Source organism: Acomys minous (assembly GCF_964271855.1).
Source record: "Acomys minous genome assembly, chromosome: 7".
NCBI classification, from domain to species: Eukaryota; Metazoa; Chordata; class Mammalia; order Rodentia; family Muridae; genus Acomys; species Acomys minous.
Window position 1 is genome coordinate 114,779,809 of NC_140488.1, and position 21,549 is coordinate 114,801,357.

Sequence of the window (21,549 nt, forward strand, 5' to 3'; positions counted from 1 at the left end):
TAAAGGCTGAGTACTATTATTGTAAAAAAAAAAACATGCTGTTTAAAAAAAATGACTAGGAGAGAGAATGTGTGCCTAGGTAGATACTTCAGGTAGGCTAATGGCAGAATGGCCTAGACAATAATAGTAACAATGGTTTAGGCAGTGAAAACATTAAATTATTTCACAATAGTTTACTTGTAGAGATTCCAAGATAGTACAGGAGTTTAGTTTTACCATTAAGGCTTCATATTTTTCTTACCCTTTGTTCTACCATTCTTTGCACGTAGGATTGTTGCCTTCTGGTAACATGGTGGGTGCTGTGGCTCTAAGCAAGTCGTCTCTTGAGGAACAAGAACTACTAGGCCCTTATGACTCATGGCAGTAAGCACTGCACTTGAGATGCTGAGGCAAGAGGGTAATGGGTTTAATACCATCCTGTAGTACGTAGTGGTGTCTGGTTTCAAAAACAAACAACAAAAGGAAATACAATGAAAGCAGCATGATCATTGGCTGTGACAAACAGAGCTTTTCCTTTACCAGTAAACCCTATGCAGACGTTTGTCTCATTAGGCAGAGTTGGGTCACATGGGTATCTCAACTATAGGGGGATCCTGGAAAAGCAAGTAATTGACATTTCCAGGCAGCAGAGAAGAAACAAAAAGAAGAAAGGGAATTGGAATGGCTACTGCAATAGCTGAACTAGGATAGTGCCTAGCTCTTCAAGTCATAGCATGGTATGCACTCTTTTTCATATTTGCATCTACTTCCCTAGTTTGCTCAGCTCTACCCATGTGCCCTACAACCTTGCTACTCCAAGAGTGCTCTATAGTCCTGCAACCTTGGAATCACCTGGAAACTTAAGAGAAAATTCTCAGGGCTGTTGAATCTACATTTTCCTTTTAATAATCTTCCCAAGGAGGTTGCAGATATGCTGCTTTGTGGTATAATCATGCTTCCTTCTAAATTTATTTGGAGTATTAAATTTATTTGGAGTATTTCTGAGAATCCCCTTAGATACAGTCTGCTATGGGTTTTGGTTAAGAGCACTTGTTGCTCTTGCAGAGGATCTGTATTTGGTTACAAGCATCCATGTGGTGGTACACAGCCATTTATAAGTCCACTTCCAGGATCTGAAGTCCTTGTATGTCTTTTGCTGGTAATAGGCACACACATGGTGTACACACATACACATACATGTAGGCAAAACATTTGTATACATTTAAAATGCAGAAAAGGAGTGAGGAGACTAGAATCTCTTCACTATACCTACCTGACACTAACTTGGATAAATCCTAATTAGAATTTCTCACCCAAGTCTTCTCAGCTGAATGATAAGATGTACTCACATGTCTTCCAAGAAGCTCCTTTACACCTTCATTTTAATTTTTTGCTTGGTTTTGAGATAGGTCTCACTGTCTAGCGCTGGCTGTTCTGGAACTCATGTAGACCAAGCTGGCCATGACTCACTCTGACCCATCTGCCTCTGCTTCCTGGATGATGGGATTAAAGGTTTACACCACCGTATATGGCTTGTTATTTTAATATTTTGAGACAAGATCTTACTGTGTAACCTAGGCTGGCCTTCAACTTGAGATTCTACTGGCCTAACTTTGGGAATGATGGCAAGTATGTGCCTCCACAACCAGCCCATCTTCAAATTGAAATAGGAGGCATTATATGGCAGTACAAAGACAAGTTGAACATTCTGCTATATTCACGTAGTAGATGTGATTCTTCTGTCATTTTCTGAAAAATATTCTTTCATTTTAGAGATAGTTATTACATTTTGCTTTAGTCCTACTTTTCTTATCATTTAAACCATTTGCTTATTAAATAGGAACATCAGTCATGTTGCAGATTTTCAGTTAAGAGAAAGTCAAATAAAGGATATGAAATTCCAACATGCTTATCCCAATCTATGTTATTGGCTTTAGCTGCTTGGCCATATTGTTCCATTTATATATGTCAGAAGCAGACAGGAATTAGTATCTGTTCAGCATGATACTATATAACTCTTTGGTATATGAGAAAGGAATCTTAGAAATATTTAGAAATGCATACTTAGCATTTATAGTTCAAATGCCTAGAGAGAGAAAAAGAAGGTTTTAAGAAGAGTCAGAGGTTAGCCGGGCATGGTGGCACACGCCTTTAATCCCAGCACTCGGGAGGCAGAGGCAGGCGGATCGCTGTGAGTTCGAGGCCAGCCTGGTCTACAAAGTGAGTCCAGGACAGCCAAGGCTACAGAGAGTGACCCTGTCTGGAAGAAAAACAAAACAAAACAAAACAAAGAAGGGTCAGAATAGTGTTTAGCAGAAATCTAAATCAACCATTTTGAAAATTGATCCAAATAACATAATCAATTAGGATAATTTGGAAGAAATCATAAAACTACTTTGGATTTTAAAAAATCAAAAATTCAAATTTGATGTTGTCACCTGACCTCTTCCAGTCGACTTTCTACAAGTTCAAAACTTACAATTAAAAAAAAAATAATTAAACCATCTATGATTCTACAGAATAAAATGAATTAGGTTGGAATGCTTGCAAGGCCACTACAAGGTCACCGTATTTATTTCCAGGTATGTGGCTTCTTAGGCTGAGTAATATGACTTAAATAAATGGAAAGCGCAGCCTGACAGAATACCACATTACACTTCTTAGTGTCTTCCAGCAGAACCCGAGGTACTTCACTAGATTATTTCTTCTTGTTAAAGAAACCTTCTAATGTGTCACTCCTTTTTAATTCTTCTCTCATATATTACATCCCAATGGCAGTTTCCCCTCCTTCCTCCCTTGCCCATCACTCCTTACTAGTACTACCTTCCCAACACCCCTTCTTCTTTCCCTTAAGAAGAGGGCAGGCATTCTAGCGATATCAAGCAAGCATGGCATGTCATATAGCAATCAGACTAGACACCTCCCTTGTATGAAGGCTAGAAGACAAATTAGTAGGAGGAAAATTGTCCCAAAAGCAGGCAGAAGAGTAAGGGACAGCCCCACCCCACTATTAGGAGTCCCATAAGAAGACCAAGGTACACAACCATAACATATATGCAGAGGATCTAAGCCAGACCCAGCCAAGAATGTCTCACTCTTTTTCCTGCTTCCTTTAAGATTATTTGTTTTAAAGAGAGAGTCACTATTCTAAAGAAATGTTTGGAAATTTCCAATTGTCCTCTTGCTGTTTTTGTTAAAGTAACAGAAATTGGGGCTGGAGAAATGACTCAGCGGTTAAGAGTACTGGCTGCTCTTCCAGAGGACCTGGGTTCAATTCCCATTACCCACATGGCGGCCCACAACTGTCTGTAACTCCAGTTCCAGGAGGTTCCAGTTCCAACACATCATGCAGATGTACATGCAAAACACAAATGCACATGAAATTCAAAATAAAATTTAAAAAGAAATGTATCAGTATTTTATTCTTAAAAAGATATCAGAGACTAAAGAATCTTCAGGAGACAGTATTGATGGTTAGTAAAAGAAAACATGAAGATTATGATATCCAGATTAAAGAAATCAAAATAGCAATTTACTACTACTCCTAAAGTGGAATGGAAACCCTGAATAACTTCTATTGAAATAAGTAAAATGCTAACTAAAATACACTGTATTGATCTACAGGGAAGTTAGAAAATAGTTGATATCTATGTTGAACAGAAATCTCAAAATCAATTATCCAAACAGTGTGTGTGTGTGTGTGTGTGTGTGTGTGTGTGTGTGTGTGTGTGTGTGTGTACATTTTGGGCACAGAATCCAGAACATGATGGGCAAGAACTGAATCACTGAGCTAGAACTACATACCTAGAGTACATTCGTGATGAGGAACATAAAATGGTCACTTTGGAGAGCTGCTGCTGATTTGCTCGGTCTCCTACTATTCTAAATGCCCTTTAGGTTTCCTTGCCAACAACTGTAAAAGCAAGACTCCCACATGAAAACTCAGCAAATACTTGGGGTCTTGTTCAGCACTTCCAGACCAACATTCATTCTGTCCAGAAACTGTTTTGCCTTTGTTTCCAAAACAATTTGGAATTCATTGCTTTCTACTATTGTCATTGCTATATCATAGTGGGAGCCACTGTCACCTCTAGGCCAGGTTACTGTTTTAGCGCTCTGATTTCCCTGTTTTTATTCTTGTCCCCTATAATCATTTTTATTATCACAGCATTGGAAGTGAGTTGTTCAGATCTAAGTCAGATCTAAGTCAGATTTTAGCAGTACTCAAAGCCTTCCAAAAACTCACCTTCTCACTTAAGTAAAAAGCTAATGTTTTTCCAGTGTCCTGGGGAGCTTTGGCCTCACAAACTCCTTGATTGACTTTCTCCCTTGTTCATTTGGTTCCAGCTCTGTGTATGGGGAGAGCTTTTTAACCTTTCTCTATGGGTTTGGCTGCATCTTAGAACTAAGGATGAACTGAAAGAAGACTAGTCCACATGTACATTTTCTCCTAGATTTAAGTCTCAGATACAGAAAAGAAATAGTTTTATTAATGTCTCATAAATCTTTTCTGAGAAAAATAACTCCCACCACTCCACTTATTTTGGCTTGGTTTTCAAGTACAGTGATTGATACACAATAAAAAAGTCAGACAAGTAAGGGTAAAAGGCAATATTCATACACAAAAACTGATTTAAACAGTAGAATAGAAATAAACTTGAAAGAACTTATTACAAATACATAAAGGCATTGTAGATTACCAACATTCAATCTCTTGGTTAAATCAAATGTGTTAATAAAAAAGCTGGAAAAGTAGAGAGCTGGTTTTAAGATGGAAATAAAATAGTTTTAACTTATGAGAGAGTTTACTTATTTGTAAATAATTAAATAGTTATATGAATATTTTATACTTTTAAATATTCTTTTGCCATGATGCATTTTCCCTGAAAATGTTTTAGGATATCAGCAGGAGCCCATGAATGTGGGCTAATTTAATTTAAGATTTCAACTGGTGGAAATCAGAGAGTTAGGATTAATCAATCCCTAGATGATACCTATAGCAATAACCTAAGAGAAAAATATACACTTAGTAAGGGATTTGCAAAGAATCTAGGTCAGCAGGATGTACGATAGTGTTCATTCTGTGTTGTATTGCTAAACCAACCTCACCTGTGTTGTATTGTTAAATTAATAGCTCTACGAATGAACATGCCTACTGAATTGTCAAACAGAGTTCCCCAGTTTTTGAGTGGAAGAGAAAAGGCTTCATGTTTCAGGTGTACACTATAAAGGACATCTAAGACATAAGTTAACAAAATAAACAGGATTTTTCATGATGAAAAGGTTTTTAAATTACAAAGTTTAAGTAAAATCATAACTTTTTTTCTTTCTGCAGAATGATCACGTTAAATGGGTAGATGTTGGTGGAGCCTATGTAGGACCAACCCAGAACAGAATCTTACGCCTATCTAAGGAGCTAGGCATAGAGACCTATAAAGTGAATGTCAGCGAGCGTCTAGTTCAATATGTCAAGGTAAGCCTATTTATAAGACCAATGCTTTATTTGAGAAAAATTGTTGATTTGTGATTATTTTTTCTCCTTTTTAAAGTTTATTTTTAAATTTTCATTGTTTATATTTACTTGACATGGTATGATGTATGGTACATAAGTGTATTGTCATACATTCTTTCTCATACTCTTCCACCTTTCTTTCTTCCCACTTCTATTAGCCTCCTTTGTTCCCCTAGACAGTTTTGTTTCTATTTTCATAATTTTATGTATCTGTGTAAAAATCTAGGACCAACAAATAAGATAAAACATATTTCTCTTTCTCAGATTGTCTTAATTTGCTTAATATAAATGTCTTCAGCTGCATTCAATTTCCTGCATAATTTTGTTGTTCTATATGGCTGAGAAAGCCATTGCTTAATATATCATATTTTTATCAAGTCCTATGATACCGAGGTTGATTCCATAACTCAGCTATCGTGAATAATGCTGCAATAAACATGTGTTAGTGTTTCTATGATACTTTGATAAGGAGTCTTTTTTCGTAAATACTCAGGAATAGTGGACGTGGCCGACATGGTAGATCTAATATTAGTTTTTTGAGAGACCTTTATACTGATTTTCATAGTAGCTAGTCTAGTTTACATTCCTATCAGAAATGGTATTAGAAGGAGTTCCTTTTGTCCATGTTCTCACAGAATTTCTACTATTTGTTTTTTAATTATGGCCTTTCTCATTATTTTTGAAAACTTATCTGTTCTTGTCATTAGTTTATAGATTGTGTTTGTTGATGTCTCATTGTTTAGATTTTATATTTTTAATAAATATCAGATATTAATTCTTTGTCAGATAGACAGAAGTTTTTTGCTTTGTTTTGTTTTGTTTTGTTTTGTTTTGTTTTTTGATGTTAACAGCTCTGGCTGTCCTGGAACTTGCTTTGTAGACCAAGCTGGCCTCAAACTCACAGAGATCCACCTGCCTCTGCCTTCCGAGTGCTGGGATTAAAGGTGTGTGCTGAAATTACCTCTGCCAAAGAAATTAGTCCATTACATTTCAATTTAGCCTCAAAATTCTTAGGACAAGCGCAGAAAGCTGTTGTATTCTTTGCCAAAATATCACAAGAATGGTTTCTAGCCTGATTGCTCATAATATTCTCCTCTGAAGTCTCTCAAGCTGGACCTCCACAGTCCACATAGCTTTAAGCACTATTGTCTGAATGGTCCTACTAGGATGGCCTATTAAGTTCTACTTACAGTGTAAATATGGACCCCATAGGCTCGTATGTTTAAATACCTGGTCCCCAGTTGGAGATATTATTTGAGAAGTATTAGAAGGTATGGCATTGTTGAAGAAAGAGTGTTACTGGGCTGTGGGCCTTGGGGTGTCTATAAATTTGTGCCATCCCCAGTGTGTTCTCTCTCTGCATCCCACTTTTGATCAAGATTTGATCTCTCACCTGCTATCATGTATTTCTAACTCTCTGAAATAGTAAGACCAATTAAGTGCTTTCTGTACTAAGTTGTCTTGGTCATGGTGTTTTGTAATAGCAGAAAAGTAACTATGATACCTAGCATAGCTCTTCTAGGCTGTACTGTACTCCCTTTCCTAGTGCATTTACATGCCACAGTAGATGGAGTTGCCTGGACAGGCAAACAAAAACAGGTAGGCACATGCACGTAGGTATGCACACGCGCGCACACACACGCACACACACACACCCCTACATATTCTTCCATAGTCCCAAGCAACTCTCACCTAAGAGCCACTTCTAAAGGCTCCAAAGAAGACATTTTGAAATCATTTTAACTTTTGAAGTGGTTCTTCTGCATTTTCACCCAGCATGCCTTTGAACATGTTGTTCATTTGCTTTGTGTCTGGCTTTTCCTCTTAGAAAATATAGCTTGGTTATGTATTTCCTTGTGTTTAAAGAAGAGATTGTTTAAACTCAGCTCCTCAGATCCACCTAAGAAACAATAGCCTTTGCCACTGTTATTGTTTCTCACTGAAGCCAAACATGTGCCTGGAACCTAGAAAAATGCTTGAGAAATTAACTTTGCAATCTGTTATTGTGAGCTACTTCCTGAAATTATGAGGGAATGGGTTGTTTACTCATACAAAATGACAGGATTTCCACACCAGTCACCACACCTCTTTGCAAAAGACACATCTCCCGTTGACTGTACACAGTTATGTTGGGTCTGGATGCTAAAGCATTGGGTGTTTCCTAGGATGCTTCAGGTCTGTACACAATAATATGCAACCAGGAGGGCAGGAATCTTAGCAAATATGATAAACACATGGTTTGGGATGCCTAGGAGTACATGACAGTAACACATGTGAGAAACAAGTTTCCTTTAGAAATATTGAGTTAAGAGTTAAGAGAAGATAAAAAGATACTAGAAGATTTTACAAAGTGGTGACAGCTGAGGGCATATCTCAGGACAGAACATTTGCACAGTATATATGAGGCTCTAGAGTCAATCATCAACACCATAAAAATTATACAAAGTATTTTGAGATGTTGGCTTTATTAGGCCATAGTTAAAATACTTTACTATTTTCTCATTTATTTAAAGTATGTCATTTTCCTAATAATAGGAAGAATATTAGCTATTATTTATAGGAATCTTTTACATTTTCATATTTAATGTGAGGAAGGAAACCACCTTTGTCCTCAACTATTTTAACAGTCATGGAAATCTACTCTGCACTTCAACTGGGAAGTGTATAAATAACTTGGAAGCTAGTTGAGCAGACGCAACCACATTATTTCTTTTAGTAAGTCAGGTGCTAAAAGATCTGTATTGTTCCTAGAGGCTAACAATAAAGAACTAAGTCCTTTTTATGTATGAACTCACTATATTCTTGTATCTGCCCCACTAGTCTGTCACGATTTCCCCTATTCTCTAGAAGAGAAAACTAAGATTTAATGAGGCAGAGTGACTTGACAAAGCTATAGGACTAGTAACAGTCTACTAATCCCTGAAAGCAGCATCTTCATTATTTCACTGTATATTCTAGGAAATGAAACTGAGGTAGCAAATAGAAGAGCACTGGACCTCTGGTATTTGTAAGATATCGTATCATCATTCTTGGTGAAAACTGGTTGATAAATAAGCAGACACAGTTTGTGAAAGAACGTGCCTTTTTTTTCACTTCCTTACTCTTCCAGTTCTATGTTCCTTTTTGTACAGTTTAAACATTGGACATTTACAGTTATGTACTTTCTAGTCTCCTAGTTATAGCCACTTTAAGATTTTGACAGGGACACAATGCCCTGTCCCCTCCATACACACAATGCCCCCCATACACACACACACACACACACACACACACACACTTTATCGTGAGTGTATGTGTGTGAATATATGTGAAGGCCAGTTCATCAACTGTTTTTCACCTTATTTGTGAGACAAGGTCTCTTACAGGAATCTGGAGCTTGCTGATTCAGCTAAACTGACTGACCAGTAAGGCCCAAGGATCTGCCTGTCTGTGCCTTCCTAGTGCTGGGATAAATGCTAAGGGAAGCATTAGATACTGAATGTTTATTGGAGTGATTAATTTTTACATTCATAAATAAGATGATCCATATTTACATTTGTTTGATGAATGAGTTCCATTTAATTATGTAAACCCTTTGCTAATTTTTGCAATGTGTAGTGAAGGAGGTGGTGAGGGAAAACCCAGAAAGAGCCAGTACAAGCATTTTCAGGACCTACTTTGATATATAAATTGACATTTATGCATTCTCACTTTCTCCTGACTTTTCACATCCTCTCTAAATAAAACTGACATCAGAAACATGCACCAAACATTTACTTTTAGAGAGTAATGTGATGAGACTTTATTTGAAACTTCAGAAGCTTTCTTGATAGTAACGTCCTGGTAAACATTTTTTTCTTAGTGCTGGATTTTCTATTCCTCCTATGGCTATTTACTTCAGGTTTCTAAACTCAAAAGCTTTTCAGGATGTGTGTGTAGTAGAATACTAAATACATGGTGTTGCTAAGAGATGAGCTTTGTTTCAGCCAGTGTCCTGTAGAAGACAAAGATCTGCTTTTGTGTTACTTTGTCTCAATATCTTGTGACCTTGTTTTTGACCCTTACTTTAAAAGTATTCCTTTTGAATGAGGGATATTTAATTTTAGAATTCTTTTAGCATCTTTCCTATATTAATTTATACTTTGTTTCTTTTGTCTGAAGAGGAAGTTGGATTTTCACTTTCAACCCTTTTCAGACAGAAACCTTGTTAGCTAGTACTCTCCCACCTGACAGGATTGGTATTGCAATGTGATTCTTTGTACCAGGTATAGACTGAAAACCTTTTCACCTCTAGGTAAAATTAAAAAAAAAAAAAGAATACTTTTGAAAACCTAGTGGGTCTTGGCATTCTAGTGACTGTTATTTCCAAGATGAGAAAAAGTTGCAAGAATGATGGTAATTCAAGGTTGTATGGAAATAGCAGAAAAAAGTTTTGAAATCCTCATCAATAACTATCCTTCTTAAATATACTTTGAAATTAAAAAATAGAAATAATGACAAAAATGTCAATACTTAATATATAAACAGTCCAGTAATATTTCTATAGAACTTCATTTTATTTTTGCTTTGCATTTGGGTTTCATGCAGTCAAGAAAAATTCTCAATGGAACCATATAGATATTCTCAAATATTAACCATTCAGTATAATGTACAGCTTTCTTCTGAAGACTAGGAAAATAAGTATTTTCATTCTAAAAGATTGTTCTCAACATTTTCAAACAATGTGAATGGTTACTAACATCTTCCGTTTCATTCCATTCCCATAACTTTACTGCAATTTGTCAGACTCACATGATACACATGTAAATCACAAGCTGATATTTAATTTTGTGTGCTTGCCAAAGTACACTGTGGCCTAGTTTCCATAGCTGTATTCAGGAGGTAAATGTCTCAAATAAAATCAGAGTTCATAGACAATAGGAGGGAATCCGTTTTAGTAACAATTGGTGGCTAGTGTGATAAAGGTAGATCCTGGAGCACAGAGATGAGAGCAGTTGCTAATTAATTATTTACTGATGGCATTTACTGATGGTCCCAAGTACCCATGGCAATTAAAAAAAATACTTCTCTGAAGTACAAATACTAGGAAGATTATACTGGTATAGTCTGATGGCTCCAAGCACACTCATCTTCATACTTCACACCATCATTGTCTCCACCATCATGATCCTAAGAATAACCAGTAAAGTAACTTCTTCCAGTACAGGGGCATACCTGCATCTGCCCCATCACTGGAACATATAACATGAACACACTCACCTAACAATTTAGCTAGCAAACTCTGCTCTGTCTTTGGTATTTTTGACCTTCTATGGCATACTTTCTCACTTTGTTGTCTTGTAACAAAGTGGGAAGTGCTCATGGCAGAGATTCTGTATAGAGTCCATGATGCCTTATAGTTTTACCTAGGTGTGCAAGCCATATCAGTATATTTCAATTGTTCCACTCAGTGTAATAAGATAATGTATTCTCTTGTCAGAAAGTTGCATGTGAAAATGTCTTCTCATAGGTTATAGGTAGAAACTAAATGTTCTGATTATCATTGCATTTCTTTCATCTCATGTTTTTCATGCTGTCTCAATCTTCTGCCAGTGCCAGCCAGAATGTGAAAAAAATCTGGGGAAATATTTTGTTTACTTTCTAAAGAACACCGATCTAAAAACGTACACTGAGAGAATTTGGTAGTCAGATAAAATTTGGAAGTACTCCATATTCTAAACTTATATTAGAGAGTCAAGATTTTCATTAGCAAATTAGAAGTCCTGCAGAGTCAGGTAGTAAAAAGGAATATTTCACTATAAGCCAAGAATTGCCAGATTTATGGCCCTAGAGCTCATTTTTTCATATAGCCTCTGGAAAGATTAGTGTTGGAAATGTTAATGTATGAAATGATTTTAGAGATTTACATTCCCAAAGAGACTTCTATCTTTCCCTGTTTACTTCATCATCTTCCACATAGTTCTAGTAAATTTGATAGTAACATGGGAAAAGTTTGTATGTGGAACTGATAGTAAAAGTCAGTACTGAGTTAACATTTCACTAGAAGTTTTCTTTAGGCAGCGAGGAGTGCAGAAAGAGGGACTTGTCTGTGTTGAAAATGACCAGACATTTTCTGGGAAAGCTAGATGTGATACAAGCTAGGCTGTAAAAAAAAAAAAAAAAAAGCAGACACTTCATTTTCCCTTTGTATCTTTATTTAATGAACATTTATTGAAACTCTGCTAGTCACAAGGCAGTATAAGTATAAATATACAAGCACATTTGAAGCATAGTCTGTCTTCTTTGGTGCATTGAGAAGAATCTTGAAAGTTAGCTGTGTATATAAATCAGATTAATTTAGTGGTGAGCCTGTCAAAGGTCTGGGGGCATTAATGTTCTTATCATTCAGCAGAGGATACACAAGTGGTTTATGACCTAGGTAGCTAGGAGAGATTCTTGAGGTTGTATTTTTCCAGGCCATTGTTTGCTCATACCTCTGACTTCCAGTTCTAGGAGCATGCCTGATAAGTTCTTAAAAGAGGATCCAGCTCAGTGGCCTTGCAGGCCTGATGCTGCTAGGCTCTAACAGAGTTTAACCCCAATGTATCTATACATACACACATATACATACCCCTCTGCATGTACGGGAAAAACAATATATATTATAAACGACTGAATATCTTCAAAGACATATATAACTTCAAAAATCATCCAAAACTATGCAAATTATATTACCTTATGATGCATCTTACTTATGATGATACAGTGTTACCTGGGAGCAATGTTAGCAAGAGAAATCACACATGGAATTATAGTATATTAAGATGTAAGAAGAACAAAATGGGTAACTCTTTAAAAAAATATTAGGAAGCCAGGCATAGTGATATAGGCCTATAATCCTAGTGCATATGTAGTTGAGGCAGGAAGATCTCAAGTTTGAAGCTATCCTGGGTTATATAATAAAACTCCATGCCTTCCCACTTCCTAAAAATAAAAATAGAAAAGAATAGGAAATGAACATTTCCAACAGAAACGATCATTTCCCTTACTGTTTTGGGTTGTTTGTTTTGGACAGGGTCTTGCTGGTTTAAAATTTGTGATCCTCCCACACCTCAAGCCTCCCAACTGCTGGGAAAGCAGATATATGCTATAACATCCAGCTTTATTATTTTTGAAATTTAATGAACATAAAGGCAAACCAGAATGACTTTGCAAAATTAAATATCTGTATAATTTTGACTTTTCATCATTCAAAGAATGTCATTGCTTGTGACAATAGGTATAGATAATGAAGGAGATATTTTTAACATAAATACTGTAATGTAATAATGACCAGCCATTAGTGAGCATCAGGATGAACTACTGTTTATTAACAATATAAGTTCCTTGGTTTTATACCCTGATATAGTAGTCCTAGAGATAGGATCCTTATACTCCACATTTAAACAAACACCCATACTCCAGAAATACTGCAAGTAAAAATAGCTTGGGGTATTGGTGGAGGTTGGAGAGATAACTTAATGGTTAAGAGCACTTGCTGTATAATACTAATCTGAACTTAATTGATTGCTGAAACTGACCCCTACAGATTATCCTCTGATCTCCATATACATGCTTTAGTATGTGTGAGCCTACACACACAACAACAACAACAACAACAACAACAACAACAACAACACAGAGCTGGAACCCATAATGGCTTATGATATTCACAGTTTCTATGTTTGTTCATCATGGTTTCTCAGTTTTGATATTTTAGATCAGATAATTCTTTGTTGTAGAGGGCTGCCCTTTTCATTATAAGGTGTGAACATCATCCTGTGCCCAATTATAACAGGCAAGACTATCTGCCAACATTAACAAATACATCTAGGGAACATCCTCCCAGGATTTCCTAACTACCCTTTTCTCCTAAATTAATGGCATCTGTAAAAAAGGGAAAATACTTTTTACATGCTGCACTGCAGTGATCTTTAATTACCCAAGAACGTAGAGAAAAAACTTGTATTGTTTTTTATCTTTATTGCTTTATTTTAATTTTCTATATATAATTAGAATCCCTTGAGAAGGATCACCTAAACATTCATTTAAGCCTCTTTATTCTTGATGTGACACTGTCAATTATACCTTAGTATGATTCTTTTTTTCTAGAATTTCCTTAATCTTATCTACTCAACTTAGATATCCACATATTAACTGGTTGCTGTACAAATCTTGAGAAGGGGTAAAAATATTATAACCACCAGTAAACATGCAGAAGTTGTGTGAGATGTAAACCACAATTGCATTCTCCTGAACAGAGGGAACAAAGACATAAGAAATGCAAACTACAGGACTATGTAAATATAATAACAAAACTAGATGGTAGATAAGTTGCTCAGGGAAATAGGAAATGGTTGGGTTGAGAAAAAAGAAAAGGTTGAGGATTGAAGACTCTATGGATCAAAGAATGAGGAGAGAATCTTGAGCAAATAGGTGGATATTTGGGAAAACTAGTAAAAGGCAACTGCTAGAGGGATGGATAAATTCATCCCTTCAGATCTGGCTATAAGAAGGGCCCTGATTATCTTAGGGAAAGGGGCTCCATGAATTTTGGTGAGGGGGATGCAGGTCACATTGCAGGAAAGAAAAAGATATAAAGAAAGAGGCATCATTTGAGTTTGATTATTAAGAGAGGGATGCAGCTGTGAAGGTGTGGCTCAGTGCTAGAGTATGAGCTAAATATGCTAAGTTTTTGGTCATGATGCCCAGTAGGAAAGAGAAAAGAAAATCAACAAGGAAAAATGAAAAGAGAATGACAATTTAAAGAGAGCTGTTTGCATATAAAATATGAACGCTTTTTCTAGGTAAAATGGAAGTTATTTATGTTTGAGGAAAACTTGGCTACATGCATTTATAAGCAGTAAGAAAATTATTTTGTTTACTTTTAAAACAGCATAATGGTGTTATCTGAATCAATGGATTTCTTTTTAGATGATTTCTTTATTTACTGCATTACGAACTATAGGAAAGATTTCCTTAATACATGTTGTTACAAAACAGTGACACAGACAAGTTCCAAGGAATTCATAAGAGTTTGAAAACATTTGTGTGTGTGTGTGTGTGTGTGTGTGTGTGTGTGTGTGTTAAAATATTTTATTTAAATAATTTATTCAGGTTACAGCTCAATTGTTGTCTCCTCACTTGTATCTTCCCATTCCCCTCCCACTTTGACCCTATTCCCCTCCCCTAGACCTGTGACAGAAGGGGACCTCCTCCCCCACCATCTGGTCACAGTCTATCAGGTCTCATCCTGGAAGCCTGCTTATCCTTCCTCTGAGTGCCACCAGGCCTCCCCACCATGGGGAAGTGGTTAAATAGGGGGCACCAGAATTCATGTCAGAGTCAGCCCCCACTCTCCACACAACTGTGTAGAATGTGCTGTCCATTGGCTAGATCTGAATAGGGGGGTCTAGGTTTATTGCATGCATTATCCTTGGTTGGTACAGTAGAAAAACAATTTTTTTTCAAATCAGAGATCTGATTCTTTGACTATTCTTTGAGTACAAATTAATTTTATAGAGGAAATATAGGTTTTGTTTTTGAGTTTTCAAGCTAAGGAAGAATTATAAGTATTCCTAAGTTATTAATCCCAGCTTTTCTGCTATTCAGAGCTTTTTTTTTTTTGCCTTCTGTAAAATGTTTATGTCAATTTTTTCCACAAAATCTGTTAGCCTTTCCCAAAGAAGGCCATGTTTCCTTGACAGACATACCACTGGTGCCTTTTTCTCTGTAGTTTTAATCTTTAGAAACAGAAAAGATACATAGAGAAGATTTGTAAGTTTCACATGTGAGAGTTATCTTTATTTTATTGGGGAAGTTTAAAATGCATCTGAAATAAACCTATCTCCACATTCCATCAACCATTTAGGAGTGAGGAGAGCATATTTTATGAAGAAAGGCTTGAAGGGAGGAAATTAGCTTCATACTATTTTGTAGCTACTGTCACTAGGCTTTAGTTTCCTTATTTATAAATGGAAATATCAGTAGTCCTTTCTCCCACAGAGCTGATGGGAGCATTACATGTTATAGGACATATGAAGAGTTTCGGCCACTGCCAGGCATGCATGGAGAAAGCTCAATAAATGTTTGATGATGGCAGTGATAAAGGATTTGGAGTCTCAAAACTTGTTCTGTAGCATTTCAACATAACATTTTCTGATAAGAAATCAGATCACATAACCAACCAATGTTCTTTGAATTTGCTAGTGGAAAGGAAATTTAGTTGTTTGTCATTTAATGGATGCCATGTATTCTTACTCAGTTGTCAAGGTGGGGAGACTATGCACATACTGTCATGCCTTGTGCCTCTACCTTGATATAATTTTTTTCTTGACCCTTTTTGAAATTCTGGCACAACTTTTGATATTTTGCAGTGCATGAAGTTGATTTTCTACAGGTATTTATTAATAGAAATTCAAATTTTCATGAGGAATTGTACTAGCAGAAAATATTTAGGCTTTATGAATATTGAGAATTTATATGTTTTTAACAATAATTGTCCACTGGTATATGTAGAGGATTGGTTGTAGGACTTCCTATGAAAACCAAGATGTGGAGATCCCTAAGTGCTTAAATAAAAATTGTTATTTGCATATGCCTTATTCATATTCTCCTGTACACTTTTTTTTGAAAGTACAAATAGAACAGATTTTATTTTTATCATTAGCCCTATAGCTCTAATTTAAAGACTCTAAAGAATGTCTTCTGCAAAGAAAACACATTTATTATATGACATCCTGCTCTTAGGCTGGCAGTATTTGCAGTTTTAAAGCACTCCAGACCAACTAAAAGTATCTGAACTAGTCTTTTTATGAATAAAAAGTACCTAAGTCCTTTTTACTATATCTATGTTATAAGTATCTCCTGTACACTTTAAATTATTTCTAGATTGATTATAGTATCTAGCATATGTAAATGCCATCTAAGGTATACTATACATGTTAAGTATAGATATTTTTAAAATGCATTTTATCTGAATTTGGTTGGATCTGCAGATGAAGAACCTGAATAACCACTAAAGGAATTAAATGTGCAGATAGTAGTACCTTATAAATGTCTCAGTCTCTCTCTCTCTCTCTCTCTCTCTCTCTCTCTCTCTCTCTCTCTCTCTCTCTCGTTTTTTTTTAAAACAGGGTTTCTCTGTGTATCCTTGGCTGTCATGTCCTGGACTCACTTTGTAGACCAGGCTGGTCTCGAACTCACAGCTATCTGCCTGCCTCTGCCTCAAGTGCTGGGATTAAAGGCATGTGCCACCATGCCTGGCTTTTCTCTCTTTTTATAAGAGTCCACCTTCTACTTACCTTTATGTGTCACACAATAAAGTGAGATAAATAACTTCTAAATATAAAACTATCTTGACATTAGAAATCTTAGTACTAAGCTATACAAGCCAACTTGAGCTAATAAAGGGAACATATGAAGCTGTAACATCACACTTCAGAATCTACAGAAAAGATTCTGACAAATTAGGGACAAGAATCATGGTCTTTACATCACATATCGTCTGTTTGGCATGTTGTCATAGGGAAGAGAACCCACACTCTTCTGTACTTTGGTTATGATAAACTACAGGGTCAAATTTTCCAAGAGTATATGATTAGCCAAATTCAGATCACAAGCTCATAGCTGGGCTAGACCAGGAGTTGGGAGAAATATAATGTATACCTATTTTAATGGCAGTTGGGTCCACATTACATAATAATACAAAGAGGAGGATTGGCAATTTCCCAGAAGGAAACCAGGGTACATCTAGAAAAGAAAAATGGATGTATAACAGACCACACTGGTAAATGCCTGTTATTCCACACTGCTAATAGTCTCATTCTTTACACCAAACATAGTAGTCTAGCCAGTCTTTATTTAGACTGTGAAAAGCTTTAAAACTTGGTCTGAAACTTGACTTGTATGTATCTAAAGATGATCTTTCATTTAATTATTCTATCACTCACATATGATAATTTTTCCAGAGAGATTCAATAAGAACATTATGGCTTCAGCATTTACACTAAAGTGAGTTTCATCTTTATATACTTATTTGTCCAAGTAAGTAAAAATTAATCAAAAGGTATAATTTTCTACAAATTAAAAACAGCTAACACAACATTGGGAGAAATTTTAGTAATCTTATTAAAATTAGGCTTGTTTAGGTAAAATATATTTAATTTTCTCAAAGGTAATGTCTGATATAGTAGAGGATCTTGTTGCTTTGAAAACGGTTTAGGTTGGGGTTGGAGGACGGCTTAGCAGGTACACTGCTTTCTTTACAAGCATGACCTGAGATCAGACCCCCAGCACTCTTGTACAAAGGCAGACACAGTCATATGTGTCTATGATTTCAGGGTACAGATCCTAGAGGCTTGATGGCCAGTCAGTCTGGTCAAACTAGTGACCTTCACATTCAGTGACAGACCCTGTCTCAATAAAATAAGGTGGAATGCAATCACAGAAGATATTCAAAGTTGACCTGACCTCAATGTGTGTATGTGTAGGCAAGTCTGCCTGCACACATTTGTGGGTACACAAACCATAATTTATGCCTTCTCCTTCCTTCCCTCTTTCTCCCCACTGTCTCAGTCTCCCAAACCCCCAACACATACACACAAAAATGATTTATAGTAATTGCTTTAAAAATTTTAATTTATTTACTTTTTATATAACCCTGGGAGTGGAACACAAGGCATGCTATATGTTAAATAAACACTATACCTTGAATAACATCCCCAGCCCTCTTTTTGCTTTTTATTTTTACTACAGAATCTTACTGAGTTGTTCAGACTGTTCTTGCATTTGGAATCTTCCTGCCTCAGCTCCCTGGGCTTATAGTATTATAGACCTGCTTCACAGCTGGTTCCTGTGGTTTTAGAATGCCCTGTAACTTAAGTATTATCCACTTGACATGATTTCCCTTATTTTTTTATGTTCTAGGGGAAGACTTACCCATTTCGTGGTGCATTTCCACCTGTGTGGAATCCCTTGGCATATTTGGATTACAACAACCTGTGGAGGACAATGGATGAAATGGGAAAAGAGGTAAAATGTGTGCTTGGTTTGCACATAACATATTGCTGAAGAAAGAAACGGATTAATATCCTTGCAAGCTACAGAGGACATTGCTGATTTGCACTGATATATGCCCTTTCCAGTGTACTCAGCAACTGTGCAAAAGAGGAGAATTTCCAATTGGTAGATGGAGAAAATAAATACCAAGGGTTTATGTAATTTACTTAAAGCCATGCAGCAAGGAAACCAGAATTCAAAATCACTCTTGATTATACTACTACATGTGTGCCTTCATCTCTATGCATCTGAGCATATATATGACATATTTCTGCCAAATATCTACTTACAGTTATGTATCTACAGTGCCACTTTAGTAAAGGAGGGAAGGACTTTCTGCCTCAGAGTTTATTTATTCTCAAATTTCAGTTGGGGGCCTAAAATGGATGTGATCTTCTAATTATAATATTGATAATGATCATCACCATTCCAATTACAAATACATTTATAATACTGTAATTGTGATCACTGTTATTAGTATTGTTTGACAATAGCATTAAGGCATAAATTCCAGCTCTATCTCACCTCTCTATGGACTTCCAAACCAATTACAGAGAAGAAGAAACAAGTTTCTAGATGTTCACATGAAGGTTTCTTGGAAGAGAAGTGTAGCACAGTGGTGGCAGTTCCCTTCACTCATGAGTGTTTCGTTGCAGATCCCCTTTGATGCACCATGGCAAGCACGACATGCTGAGGAATGGGACAAGATGACCATGAAAGATCTCATTGATAAAATCTGCTGGACAAAGTATATTTGACTCCTTAAAATCTTATTTTAAAAATCTTCCCCTCCGATCCTTTGTATCCTGTCTTGAGTAGTGCTGTTCTTAGCAACTTATAGTGAAAATTAAGAAATATAATAACCTTATTAGTCATAACAGATTTGAACAAAATGAATAAAAACTTAAAGTTAATGCATACAGTAGAACATCTTTGGACAAAAGGGTTATATTCTCAATAAAAAATAGCGACTACATTTTTATTTTATATAGAGGTTGCCTACAAAAAGAGTTTGTAAACATATTTTTAAAATAACTCTCAGAGGCTAGAGAGATGTCTCAGTGGTTAAGAGTACTTGAGTGTTACTTATCAAAAGGCTCTGAGTTCAGATCCCAGAACCCATGTTGGGTAGCTTACAATTGCCTCTACCTCCAGTACTATGGGATCTGACCCTGTTTTGGTCTCCAAAGGATACCCAATAAATTTGGCACATGTACACTCCCCTTTCCGCATATTCAAAAATGAAAATAAAAGAGATAAAATAATTTCCATATAGATATAGATGTGAAGCTAGTCTGGATAAATAAAAATGTAAACCATATAATGGTTTTAATTTGAATTTATTATTAGCTCGGTAACTTACTGTTTACTACTACAGTCATGATTTAATGATAAGAATACCTTCTAAGAAATATGATATTAGTCAATTTCATGGATAAATAGTCCAGAGTGCATATGACTAGTAGGCTATATAATCTTATGGAACCACTATCATATATGCATGGGTCATAGATCAAAATGCTATGTTGCACATGCTTAAATTTATTTTACCTGTATTTGAATTGGCAAATATAACATTTACATACTTGTTAGCATTTATTTATTCAGGACCTGCTGTGTGATGACACTATCAAACATTGATTGAGGATAGTGGTGAATTTGTTAGTGTTTAGCTTCTACCCTCATGCATTGTATATTCTTCTAGCAGGCAAGATGAACATTGAATATATAATTATATAGTGTTAGCAGGAATCTCAGGTGGTCTAAGGATAGAGAAATCATTCCTTGGTACAATATATGTTAAGATGGGTAGCTAGACTATCCAAATTGGCAAGCTCCAACTTCAGTTGAGACATACTCCCTCAATGAATGAAGTGCAGAGAAATCCAGGAAGGGAAGACACTTGGATTTGACCTCTACCCCCTGCACCCTGCTCCCTACTTCTTGCCCCCTGCCCCTGCCCCCTGCCCCCTGCCCCCTGCTCCCTGCACGGAGACGAGTCCACACACATGTGAAAATATACACATGCATGCACACCACACACTTACATACCAAAACAACAACAGAATGTACCATAGTGGTAAAGTGGAGGTAGGGAGTATAAATGTGGTGGGAGAATATGTTCTAGGTGGTCAAAAGTGGTGAGATGATATCTTGTAGGCATAGGCTAAGGTTGGGGTAAGTTTGTGGTTTGATAATGAGGTAATAGTAATATCTTCCAGCAATAAGCCATAGTACCTTATAAGAATGACCAAAAAAAAGCATGGGGAAACAAGATGGATCTATTGTTCCACAACAGCATCTTTCAGGAATGGCATATTGTTAGGCTAGGAGAGAGTAGAAGTTAACTGTTGTAATTGAGATGTTGGGAACTACCTACAGAGAGAAGAATGGAGATGATAACATTAAAGACGTAATAGCTTCTGGGAATGAGCAAGATAGAAAAAGAGAGGTTCAGACCTGTGAGTCATGTGAGAAAATAGTGTCTTCTAGGCAGAGAAAATAAGGAGAAGCTTTTGGAAATGGCCGGAGAAGGAAAGGAAATTGGCACATTTTAACAAGTTAATGTTCGGTACATCTGGAGCATAGAGCAAGCAGTGTGAGGGGTAGTTGAAATCATGGGTTAAGCAGGCTGTGATGCATCTCTTATACTGTCTACATTTAAGGTTTGAGGCATTTCTCCATTTTAGGCCATTGAAGATTTCTTTAATTTTGTTTTTAAACATTTTTGTTTTTAGTTTAGTTTTGTTTTTGTTGTTTTTGTTTTTGTGAAATGAGGTTTCATTATGTAGGCCAGCATGGCCTCTAACTTGCTATCCTCTTTCCTCTGCCTATTGCATGCTGAGCGTATAGGCCCTGTTACCGTGCCCATCTTACCACTGAAGTGTTGGGGATTTTTGTTTGTTTGGTCTTTCAAGATAGGGTTTCTCTGTGTAATAGCCCTGGCTGTCCTGGACTTGCTTTGTAGAGTGTTTTTTTTTTCCCTCTAAAATAATAGAAAC

General features: G+C 36.3%; 1 protein-coding gene across 1 annotated transcript in view; it reads left to right on the forward strand.

The window, feature by feature from the left end:
* LOC311601126 (amine oxidase [flavin-containing] A) overlaps window positions 1-21,549 on the forward strand; it is a 54,121-nt gene that overhangs the window by 13,398 nt on the left and 19,174 nt on the right. The window contains exons 3-5 of the mRNA XM_084788525.1: window positions 5,315-5,452; window positions 18,416-18,520; window positions 19,204-19,295. Coding sequence (XP_084644651.1) covers window positions 5,315-5,452; window positions 18,416-18,520; window positions 19,204-19,295 — 335 coding nt within the window. The remainder of the gene's footprint in view (window positions 1-5,314; window positions 5,453-18,415; window positions 18,521-19,203; window positions 19,296-21,549) is intronic.